Source organism: Strix aluco, chromosome 1, assembly GCF_031877795.1.
Source record: "Strix aluco isolate bStrAlu1 chromosome 1, bStrAlu1.hap1, whole genome shotgun sequence".
NCBI classification, from domain to species: domain Eukaryota; kingdom Metazoa; phylum Chordata; class Aves; order Strigiformes; family Strigidae; genus Strix; species Strix aluco.
This window is the reverse complement of record NC_133931.1, coordinates 113,529,086-113,542,110: the sequence shown is the minus strand read 5'-3', so window position 1 is coordinate 113,542,110 and position 13,025 is coordinate 113,529,086. Positions and strand designations below refer to the sequence as shown.

Below are 13,025 nucleotides of genomic sequence, written 5' to 3'. Positions count from 1 at the left end.
AGAACCAGCAGGTTTATGTCAAAAAGGAAGAAGAGGAAACCATGAAAATTATCATTCTGATCTTTCTATGGACTTTCTGCCATATTCTTAAACTAATGCTGATACTTCATGAATTTTAAGTAAATCATCATAAGAATGAGCTACCTAATGTCAAATAATTCCAAATGCAAAGAATGTCCCTTTCCCCAACATCTGTCACATTAACATCACTGAATAAATGCAAATGTAAACTGGAAATGGAGACAGGTAATACAGTATACAAGGCTGAGTTTAGGTGAGAACATGGTGAAGTTCAGATTTTAATTCTGTTATCTGTCACTGTTTTAGTGATCACTGTTTCGGTTGAAACAGTTAACCAGCATTTCCCTCTTCCCAGCAGACCATTCAAGAATCAGCACAGAGAAAATCTTCATTTAAGATTCTCAGGTGTTGCTTCCAAACTTCCCTTCTCTGGCTATGTTACTTGAAGTTTTGGCAGTCTGTCAAAATAGCAACTTTTGTGTTTTCCTGAGCCAAGTCCACTACATTGCCAAAGCTGCAGCAGGAAAGTCTGCACGTGGAAAGATTTTTTAGTGCTGCCAGAACAACTACTGCATGTGGAAAGGAAATTAAACCAAATCAGGTGCCTTCCCACAGCCCAAGCCTACCTACTGAGAGAGCACAAGGATTACAACGTCCCATCCATGCTTCTGGGACACCACATGGGACAGGACTTCACCTTCCAAAGAGGACAATGAAGAGAATTTGGGGCTAGAACACCTCTATCTGAAGAACCCCAGCAGTCTAGGACACCGTCAGCTCTCAAGCAAAGCCTGGGACTCAGAAAGTCACTGCTATCCTTCCAGTGGGCGAAACTGAAACCCCACCAGTGGTGGGAGACTGCCACCAGAGGTTTGCATGGTAAGCTGAGCTGAGCTTTTACTTTTAAGGAAGAGAAGGGAAAATGCTTAAAAAGGCACCAATGTTAAAATAATATTTACATTACAGAGTAAAGTCACTGAAAGTTGAGAAATGTAAACTTTGGAAGTGTTTGAGTAGCTGTTGTTTAAGCAAACTCATTTCTGCTTTTTTTTTTTTAAGAATGATTTCAGTCAACAAATGCAATTGCATGATCACATGGTATTATTTCTACAAGACCTTTTGTTCGTTTGGTGATCAGTAAAAGTTGCATGGACAGCCATGCATTTTGTATAGTATATAGATTTAAATTTCTTCACTAACCACAAAAATACACCCCAAATAGTCCATAATTCATCTAGGGTTAAAATAATTTAAGATTTTAGACATACCATTTTTAAAGTTAAGTTTTAAATTTTTGGATGTTTCTACTTCTGAACTGACCAATTAACAGAGATGAAACTTCCTGATGAGAAGAAAAAATGAATTAGGTGTAAATCTATGGTACTGAAAGTTAAATGCATTTGGGTATTAGTATGACATGGTTACCAAGAAACAGAGAATTTCTATAAATTATTATATTTTAATGTATTTGTTTTCTGATAACATTGAAACTTCCTACGTGAGAGTTTTTGGTGGCAGCGCTCTTTACATACTGGTTTCCACAAATAAGAAATTGCTGCGGATGCCTGATTGCTTCCTTTGCATTATATCTATTTTGTTTACAAAGGGGCTTTTAATAATCCACTATTGCTCTCAAATAACCCTGTGCAAAGCATAAAATGGACACATTTTTGAAAATGGGTGAGTGAGTATTCAATAACTTAACCAAGATCAGAATACTGGCAGGTTTTGAATAGTATGGTCGTGCCTTATCTTTCTGTTTAATTCATCAGGTCTCTAAATACACTACTAAAAGGGTGTCTGTGCATCTGGGTAGAGATAATTATTAAGTAACACTGTCAATTCTTACCTTATGTAAACATACTGCAAATACAAAAACAATTTATGCTTTCAAAATGTTAAATAATAGATCCTCTGTTAAAAAGACAAAACCAAAGCTACACTAATAGCATTCTATGGGAGCGAAAACATTTTGTAACTTCTGTCTTTATGCTTAATATTTGAAATCCAGTTGCAGAAGGCAGCGTGTTGTTTTGACAGAGGAAATTAAAGATTCAAAATTAAAATCTTTTTTTTTAAATAATGTTTCAAACTTCCCCATGACAGCTGAGCCCTGCCTCATTCCTAGATAAACACTGAACACTTCTGAAGTAACTTCCTCACAACACCACAGCAGTATTCACTTCTCCACTCCCCAAATGTATACATGCAGAAAGAAAATGAAGCCTTGGATCTGTAACATAATTACAAACTGTTGCATTAGTACTAAATCCATCTCCCATTAAGAGCGGGAACATGCTTCAATGATTATTTTATTGAAATGGCCGATTTGAAATTTTCACTATTTAACAAGTTTGGATATTGCAATAGCTAGGATACATTAGCAGAGAATTTGCCTACAAAGTGGCAATTTAATCTAAATCAATCGACTGGCAATTCTAAAGAACAGCACTCTCTTTCAACAATTCAGGTTTGCCAACAACATCTCTTAAACCGCTTCAAGTTACACTAAAAGGACATCCAACTATATGTTAAATCTCACTGCAAGTCAGCAGAATTTTAGTCTCAGAAATAATTCAGTTACATGGGACTTTTACATCTTAAATTCCTTCAGCTTTAGATAGCTAAGTAGCAATCAACACATTTTTTTTCTGAAATGAAATTTGTATTTCAAACTTCCATGACTACTAGCTTTACAGAAGTTATTTCAAGGGTTTAGAAGGAAATAGGCTCAGTACTACACCTAACCATAAAACTGAATATAATAAATGTTTGTAATGGTTTCTCTCTTTTTTCTTTCTCCCCCTTCATTTTTTCAAATAGCTCAACAAGTGTGTATTAGTCTCTGAACATGCACAACACCCAAATATCAAGCACTAAAACTCAAGAAAGATGCAAAATGTATGAAAAAACAAAGAATAAAAGTTAATTTGCATATGGCTCTTAAGTATGATAAATACTCAAGGCAAATTTTAAATGCTAACAAGAATCGTACACCTAGAAACTGTTTCTGAAAATATTAATTTCATATTATCCAAGTGATGAAAATTAACTGCAATCAAGAAAGCTCCAGGTTAAGAATCACCATAAGCAGAGGAGTTCTATTCGCTTTAATCAATTTAACTTTAGGCAAAAGGATAAACACAGAAGCAGATATATGCATAATTTACTCAACTGGCAGTCAGGGTATCTCAAATTCTCTGTATGTCTCAAGCATGTAACTTATTAAAATGAACCAGAAATCTGGGTGATATGTAAAAATAATGTTCAGATCCAACATCTGACAGTTATTTTTCCTCAACTCTAGAAAAAACAGCATTTTTCCCATCTACCCTTATCTAAAAAGAAAAAAACATTACTGAATAATTTTAGTACTGCTAAGTCTTCATATTATACAACACTGTTTTTACCTTTCCAAGCATTCTTCCAAGAAAGTAGTAATGTCGGGCGTAAGAGTCTCCAACAAGCATCTGTGCAGCAGGATTAGGGTAAAGAAGTCCCTCATTGGTGGTCTTAAAAAATCCCTGGTTAGGGTTAAACCCTGATTTAAGTAGTTCATTCAGAAATTCTCTGAAAATTCCACCACCATCAATACCAGCTTCATCAAGACCATGTGCATTAAGTAAGTGAACACGAATGCGCTTTTTTAGATCAGGTTCTGCAGAGAAAGGAGAAAGACAAACTCAGATACAACTATTCACTTGAACTTTGTTTGGATTAAAACACATGTAACTACACATACAAATATATCGACACTAACTTTATATAAAAAAATTGAACCAATAGCTAAAATCTATGGCTTGAGTTTTGGAATATTCAGTATATAAAACTCACTTTGTACAAGGGATCTTGCTTTAAGTCATCAAAAGATGGAGTGGAAAGACACTTAGGTAGAGGAAGAAAAAAAACCCTACATAATATTTTAAAAAGCCCCAAGAGTAATTTGAAAATTCTATTTATATAAAAAAGTTGTGAATGTAAGGTTCAACTTTTTCCTGTCTGAAGGAACCATCAATAAGCACTGCATTCCCCTAGAGGGCCTGATTGTTAAGCTACACCATTAAATAGTATTTGAAATTTAACTTAGTACTTTTGATACTTTGGACTCATTGCTATGACATGTAACTCCAGTGAGCAAGGTGTGGTAAAGATGGACATGTTCTGAAGGCAGGTGTTCTGCTTGTTTCTTAGGAGACTGCCACTTGAGAAAGCAAGCAATATTTACTCCTTGAACTATGTATACATAACAGGGAAGGAGGACCTTTTCGCTCAATTCACTGAAGGCTTCCAAAGATCTAACCAAATATACAGCTTTTATGCAAACTCTTGCATCTCCTAAGCTTGCATCCCAGCAAATTAGACAGTAATAAACCAGTAACAATAAAACTTTCTACTGCTTTCATGTGCTACAAATGCAACACATTATGGATGGACAGCTGATGTTCATGAAAGAGACTTCAGCACTTTGTAGCAACAGAATTTCTCCTGAACCACCAAGTCTCTTACGCTCGCCCATTAGCAAATGCCTCTACGTCTACCAGTAACTTCCCACTTCACGCTCAGTTATTTTCAAAAATTACCTATTCTTCATTCAAGTGAAATGCTCTCCTGCACAAAAATTCGGCTGACTGGAAATAGAGGGCAGCCATTTTTAGCCACAGGCACTGCAATAGGTCCACTCACCACCATTCAAAACAAGAAGGCACAACACTGGCAAAAGAGAGTCTCAAGCACACAGACATTCTTTGTCTGGAGACTCCTGAGATATCGAGCATTAATGTTAAAACTTTTATATACAGAAAATCTTGGTTTAGTGCTTTTTGGGGCCTTATGAAGCAAATTGGTTATTTGTCTCTTCCTCTCTGTACTGACAACCAGATTTATAGCAAGGGGAGAAAAATGGTCCTAAAACAAATTCTCATGTCAAAACAGGTGACCAGGTAGAGGTGGACCCCAAGTTAGTGCCACCTCTGAAAAGTTCAGTTCAGTTTTATAACTCATACAGCTAGAATGTAACTAAACCGTTGCTGGAGTCCACTGGAGGCTATTCTGAATATTTCAGTCACAGGGGAAAAAAAACCCCAACAGAGAAATGCTTGCACATTATTAAGCATACGACACCAAATAAAAATATTAACCTACAAGATCCAACCGAGTACATTTCTGCTATTCCAAGCTTGTTTTCTTAATGATCTCAGATAAGGCAATACAGAAACATTAACTTTGAACAGCTCTCTTCTCAGGGCCAGTAGACAAACTGGATGCCTCTTCCAAATCAATGTTCTTCAGTCTCTCCTAATCAATTCTAGGACCTCATCTATCATCTGTTCAATCTCCCAGATCAATTTTAATCAATTCAGTCTACAGTCTTGAAATTGTGTCTCTTGCAATTTTCAGGAATTTCTTCTTTTCTGCTCTCCCACTTAGTGCCTGACCTACTCCAGAACTAAAATTATTTTGAAAAATTATACTGTCTCAGCATACCATCTGTTTTAAAAAGTCCAACCTTCTAATTTAGTCTTTGTTGACTCTAAATAGCACCAGTGCTGCCATAGTACAATACTGGATAGCACTGTATATGTGTGTGTGCATATGTGTGCATATACATGGTGTGTCATGCACACACACAGAAAAACAGATTTTCAGACTTCAATGGCCAACTATCACTATGGCTTCTCTGCACCTGTAAACAAGACAGAAATCTTCACCTAGAGATTACTCTACTTCCAAATCCCTTGCTACAGGCTTATTGGGTTCTCCCTCGTCACTGTTTTATGAGTCATTTTCTTCCTAACGAAAAGCTGAAAACATTATCTGGAACTACATACATGTATATGCAGGTAAATTTTGTATTAATACAAAAGCTCTTTTTGCTGAAGAGAAGAGGCTTGACAGAACCACAGAACAGCTTGGACAGGTTGGAAGAGACCTCACATGATCCAAAATCCCTGCATTGAAAGCAAGGCCAATTTCCAAGTTAGATCAGGATGCTCAGTGCCTTGGTCTGTTCGAGTTCTCCACTGATGGAGATTTCACAGCCTCTCTGGAGAGCCCATTTCAGTGCTTAACAAGTCTCATTGTGAAATGTTTTTTCTATCTATGTATGTCCAGTAAAAATTTCCCTTGCTGCTACATATCACCACCGCACCTAATCAAACTGGCTTCTGCAACCTCCCAGCTGCAGTGAAGTTACAGCTTCTTCTCATATGCCACGTCCTTCAGTCCTCTGTATCATCTTGGTGGCCTTCTGCAGGACACATTCTTGTATGTTAACGTCTCTTTTTGTACTGGGAAGTCCAAAGCTGGACACGGTTAACTGGTGCTGAAACCGTGAGCTATGTTCTTGCTAATACAGCCCAACATTCAGTTAGCTTTCATCTCATCAAGGGGAACTCTTTATTTGTTCAATTTGTTGGCCACTAGGAACCCTGGGGTCCTTTAATGAAAACAGCCTTCTAGCCGGTCAGTGCTCAGTCTGTACTGCTGCATGAGGTTGTAACAGCCCAGGTACAGGATCTAGATTTGGTCTTCCATAAACTTCATGAGGCTTCTGTAAGCCCTTTTCTTCACTCTGTTGAGGGCCGCCTGAGTGGCAACCTGACCTTCCAGTATATTTACTATTCCCCTCAATTTCATATTGCCTGTGAACTTGCTTCAAAACTGGCTGCTCATCGCTTGGATGGGCATACGTTTCGCTGGGTAAAAAACTGGCTGGATGGCTGGGCCCAAAGAGTTGTGGTGAATGGAGTTAAATCCAGTTGGCGGCCGGTCACGAGTGGTGTCCCCCAGGGCTCGGTTTTGGGGCCACTCCTGTTTAACATCTTTACTGATGATCTAGACGAGGGGATCGAGTGCACCCTCAGTAAGTTTGCAGGTGACACGAAGTTGGGTGGGAGTGTTGATCTGCTCGAGGGTAGGGAGGCTCTGCAGAGAGACCTGGACAGGCTGGAGCGATGGGCTGAGGCCAACTGTAGGAGTTTCAATAAGGCCAAATGCCGGGTGCTGCACTTCTGCCACAATCACCCCCAGCAGCGTTACAGGCTTGGGGAGGAGTGGCTGGAGAGCTGCCAGTCAGAGAGGGACCTGGGGGTGTTGATTGACAGCCGGCTGAACATGAGCCAGCAGTGTGCCCAGGTGGCCAACAAGGCCAATGGTATCCTGGCTTGCATCAGAAATAGCGTGGCCAGCAGGGACAGGGAAGTGACCTTACCCCTGTACTCGGCACCGGTGCGGCCACACCTCGACTACTGTGTTCAGTTTTGGGCCCCTCACTACAAAAAGGACATTGAATTACTCGAGCATGTCCAGAGAAGGGCAACGAAGCTGGTGAAGGGTCGGGAGCACATGTCGTACGAGGAGCGGCTGAGGGAACTGGGGGTGTTTCGTCTGGAGAAGAGGAGGCTGAGGGGAGACCTCATCGCCCTCTACAACTACCTGAAAGGAGGTTGCAGAGAGCTGAGGATGAGTCTCTTTTACCAAGTAACAAGCGATAGGACAAGAGGGAATGGCCTCAAGTTGCGCCAGGGAAGGTTTAGACTGGATATTAGGAAGCATTTCTTTACAGAACGGGTTGTTAGGTGTTGAAATGGGCTGCCCAGGGAGGTGGTGGAGTCCCCATCCCTGGAGGTGTTTAAGAGTCAGGCTGACACAGCACTTAGGGACATGGTGTAGTTGGGAACTGTCAGTGTTAGGTTAATGGTTGGACTGGATGATCTTCAAGGTCTTTTCCAACCTAGATGATTCTGTGATTCTGTGATTCTAATGGTGGAATACATCCTAATATCCAGACTGTCATACTGCAGATTAAGTTTAGGAAACACACATTCTAAAATTGTTTTTGTAATTTGATAAAACTACATTAAGTTGAAATGCAGTCTTCCCAGAAAATGTGCTTCTCATTTAAAGCTATTTTCTTGTTAAACAAATAGGTTGACTTGCCTCTTACTTGACATTGTATTATTCAAAATCTTAGCCTGCAGTTGCTGAGTTGTATTTTCATGGGGGGGGGGGGGGGGGGGGGGGGGGGAAGTGGAACACAACAGACTCAACTTTTTCGATTTTCCAATTCCATTTAAATTTTCTCTTTTTAAGAAACTAGTTAAATGACTTATACTAAACTTTGTATGATAAAACTGTTCACAACCACTATGAAAGAGGCTAAATAGTCAACTGCACATATAACTTCCAGACAATTATACAGTGACATCTCCTTATTAGCCTTTAAAACTTTCCAAAAAACAAGAGAACTTAATTTAAAAAAAATATATAGTCTAAATGTATCTCTTTTAGGTAGACAGAGTTGTAAACACAGGTACTGAAACACAAAATCCTATTTATAAATAGAATAGTATCTTTAATACTACCAGAGTAAAGGAAATTAAGAAAAGGCATGATTTCCAGTAATTTTATAGAAACCAAGAATATCAACATCTCTACTTCTTCCTCTCTAAACTAGCAGTTCTCCAGGAGGGAACTTACATGGCACAGCAGGTGAGATTCACATGGCAAATTTCGAGTATTTGGCAAATATTCTTTTTCTATGCAAAAATACCATATAACTAACAAGGACTTTATTTTGACAGGCTTTATCTAAATTGGAATTTTGGCTTCTAGAGCAGCCGCTCTCACACAAATTGACACTAAGGTATGATTTAAATCAATGTAGTAAAATACATACTACTGCATACTATCACTACAAAGTGCACTACATTATCCTTATCAGTCACCCTGCACCTAACAAATCCTGTGCAGTCTACATATATTTGTTGACACTGATTACCAAAGCAGATAATATCTAATGAACTACATAGATAAATATGCAAAGTACAGTTATTTGGACAAGTAAATGGGAAGAAAAGCCCCATAAAAGTAGGTTTGAACTAAGGAAGGGTGTGTTAAAGAGTGTGACTGCAATTATAAGAAAGTGGATAAGAATTACTTTACACAAAAATGAGGATATTTATCAAAACTTTCACACCTCAGAACTGATATTCTTTTAACATCCTACTCAAGTAAGCAAAGACGTAACTACATGGTAAGAACAGCTAAATGTTATAAACAAGCTGATAACTTAATTGTAAACCTACCATTTTCAGGAGAAAGTTTATCATAAGCATCTTCATAAATGTAATTTCTTCTGATAGTGACATTAATTCCATCCAAAAATGGCCCATCTCCTTGAACTTCTTGTTTATCAGCATAGATCAGTCTTTGGAAGATCTGTTAAAATGAGTGAAAAAAGAAATCATGTCATTGTGCAGATCTAAATATTCAATGAGAGATGGTTATTCACTACTATTACTGTCCTTTGAGTTGCTTCTGGGCACTCATTTTCAAGTGATTTGTCTTCTCTCTCATTGAGCTGAAGAAACATAATACAGAGCCATGTCCCAGGGGAGGGAAGAAGAGGAGACAGACATACAAAAACCTTTTTCATGCTAAGGTATCATCCTCAGTTCTTTCTACATAAAGAAGCATATCTACAGACACTGTGTGAGTGATTCCAGTTTCATCTCCCTAACTTTCAGATTTCTGAAATGCAGAGTATTTAAAAACAAAGGGAAAAAGTCACAAGAATATTTTCCACACACAGAGACTATGCTCAATACTAATAAATAATTTTTTGTCGCTTTTGTAATGCTTAGGAACATTCCCAGTAACCAGAAGTTAGGTATCAGTTCTCCTCTCAGTGAACAAATAATTCAAAGCAAAATAGTGGATAGCACTGCCATATTAAAACAAAGAACCAGAGCATCATACCAATTAAAAAAATAATGCCAGCAGCTGAAGTACAAATTGAACTTCACATTGCCCCTTTGCAAGTCTTCACCACAGGAACCTGTTACAGTTCACCTGAGGAGTAACTGTAGCAACCTGTGTTTCTATGCCAAGATGCAGCATGGGAGGGGGTTGCCTAATGTATAATAATGTTCAAGATACCCTCAATCCAGGGAGCGTCTGTTTACTACAACCTCTCTTGCATCTTTCCCATATTCAATAAATAGTTCAGTATGCTTTCCAAGGGATGTAGTCTCCCAATAATATCACAGACTGCTTCCTTAACTAAGAAGATTAAATAAGAGTCTCCAGGAATGTTTAAAAACAACAAATTTACCATGAAAGAGCAAAATCTGACAACAGCAGACAAAGTTAAAATAAGGTCTCACATCTACTGTTTCTATGGACAACTGTAGGTAGTGGAGAAGATGCTCTCCAACCAGGAAGATTACAGTGTAGACAAAGCCAGATTCTTCCCTAAGGTACACAGGAGGAAGACAAGAGAAAAATAGTCCTAAACTGCAGAAAGAGAAATGCTGAATAGACATAATGAAAAAAAAATTCATAATGAAAGTGATTAAGCATTGGAAGAGGTTGCACAAAGAGTCTGCAAAATCTCCATCTTCGGAGATAGTCAAAACTCATCTGGACAAGTCCTTGCGCATCCTGACTCAGCTCTGAAGTTACTCCTATATGGGGATGGATGTTGACTAGAGTACTTCCAGAGGTCCCTTCTGACCTAAATTTTTCTACAGTTCTATGACATCAAGACACACAGCCACAGACACCTTCTTTTTATGTACAGGGCATGAGAATATGCTTACCACCATTCTCTTTCCTGAAGCATGGCTAGATACAGTTTATTAACTATTGCTACACAACACTAGATGGAAAGAATCTCTTGGAGGTGTATCTCATAGAAAACTGTTCTTGATACAGACTCTGGACTCCTACATAATCCAGTGTTCATGCATATGTTAGTCCTGAAAGTAAGAACCCTAACGCATAACTGAAGCATTTATAATGACTTCAGACTAAAACATGGAAAAGTAAGCAATGCTGACTGAAGTACACACCATAGAAAGTAACATCACCATAGGCAAGTTGATGGAAGTATGGCTTAAGTAAGTGAGAACCAAGGCATTTGATATAAATTGGATTCATTACCTCCCACAGGTAAATACCAGACTGAAAGGTGCACACCAGTGTACCTTAAGGCTAAAGAGAGTAACATCCCCAGGAGTCAGAAGGCTGAAGAGCCTACCATGAAACTGGATTCAGGAATTGCTTGTAAGGGTATCTGGTAATTCAAGGTAAAAATCTCATGAAGAAGTCAGAAAATGAAAGGACACATGGAACAACCCACACATGGAAACAGCATTGAGCTGTATTACCACATTAAACTTCAGCGTAATAGATGATAACTAGTTGAATTAAAAAAAAAAAAAAAAAAAAAAACCACACAAAAAACAAGACCATGATAAGGTATCTTCTCTTATCACAAGTTGTTTTGCAGGGACAGTGGGAGACTTCAAAAGGATGTAGACTCCTATTATTACACAAAAAGGACCATATTTAGTCCAAACAGCAGTACAAGAACACCTCCTTCTTGAACTATAAAAGGAGAGGATAAAACTATAGACAGAACAAGCTCTCACTGAATTGTTGCTTCAGTTTTTGTGATAAAACCAAACAAGGTTTTATGAATTCCAAAAACCTAACATATATGTATCTCAACATAGCTTTACTAAATCATGGCATAGAGATCCTTGCTTGAGGTCACTTCCAGTTCTTTCCCTGTAAGATGTTTTGTTAGAACAACTGTTTCATTGAAGCCTGGAAAAAACACTCCTTTTCTACCAAAGCTGTCACTGTCTTTTTTGACAAATACTGATTTACTTTCCCTATGGAACTATTCTTCATTCTCTTGATGGTGTCTTGCACCTTAGTGTTTCCAAGACAATTCAGGGAGCAGTTTTTAAGTAACTGATACTGTTGACAACAAAAGCAGTTCAGGAAAAAAAAAAAAGTACATAACAGAATAATAGCTTTAAAAAAATATATGATGCAAACTGAAATAGGTAATAGAACTAATAATGGATACTTAAAATCTAGAAAACATTCAAAAGCAAATCCAATAATACAAGAATCTTGCAATTTTTAAATTACATGCTCTATTAAAAGTTCAGCTACCCAGCTATGAATGCAGAAATTTAATCTCTAGGCATTAATTTTCCCAAAATGGACATCCATCATCTCATTCTGAGTAAATCCACCCACTGCACAAAGGTCTCTAGTCTTGACCTTGCAATCTGTTTATTACAGATACACAACTAGTTAGTGCTCTGCTTACCACAAGAGGGTGCAATCATGTAGATCAATCACTGAATAAGGACTGCAGTTTATTATAAACATATAACTGCTCTCATATATCTTGGAATACATGTTTCTAATTTTAATGCAATTATTATAAAGGGTAATGTAGCTAGTAAAAGAAGAGAAAAGTAATTAACTTCAAATGTTCAGTTGCCACATGAGTACTGAAGAAAAACAGTATGGCCTGTCATACCCTTCTGTAGGGAAACAATCCAGTTTCTACTTAACTAAGTACTCTTTTTACACTTACTGAAAATAAAAAGCTAAAAAACCAATTCCATATTAAATGAGAAATTAGGTACCTTTACTCTTTCTTCAAAAGGAACTACAAAAGGTAGCTCTGTCAGAATTGCAAGTTGTCGTTCTTCAGATACAGAAAGAGGTGCTGGTTCCAAACCCACTTAAAACAGAAATAATAATTTTAAAAATTTTGGAAAGAACCTTTTTTAAACAGTTTGGTTTTTTTTATCAAGTGACTCAATTTACATTGTATAAAAACACATACATTAAAATAGTTTATTTACTAAACAGTCACACAAAGCCTTACCTTTCTTTAGTTTTTACAGGCAAACTGAAATGTAAGTAGTGAAAACACACTGAAAACAATGTGTATAAAAATAAGTACTCCTGTATGGTTTATTTTATTCAGAAGAAAAAAGTAATTTTCTTATTACTGATGTTTTAATTTTTCAATTAAGGAAAAATACATAATAGAAGACAATGAAGAAGTTTTAAGTAATTAGAACACCCATCGCAGGAATACACAATATTCCCATCCCAATGATCATAACAGTTTAAAGGTACTGTGCTTTCAACTATAACATCTACTTTCAAACAAATCTTTTTAGTTA

At 37.6% G+C, this 13,025-nt stretch overlaps 1 protein-coding gene across 4 annotated transcripts in view; it reads right to left on the bottom strand.

The window, feature by feature from the left end:
- Positions 1–13,025, bottom strand: part of UBE3C (ubiquitin protein ligase E3C) — an 84,671-nt gene that overhangs the window by 29,704 nt on the left and 41,942 nt on the right. For all 4 annotated transcript variants that reach the window (XM_074831682.1, XM_074831697.1, XM_074831691.1 and 1 more), the window contains 3 exons: positions 12,477–12,574; positions 9,108–9,240; positions 3,432–3,679 (listed from right to left, as the gene is read on the bottom strand). In XM_074831682.1, the coding sequence (XP_074687783.1) occupies positions 3,432–3,679; positions 9,108–9,240; positions 12,477–12,574 (479 nt within the window). The remainder of the gene's footprint in view (positions 1–3,431; positions 3,680–9,107; positions 9,241–12,476; positions 12,575–13,025) is intronic.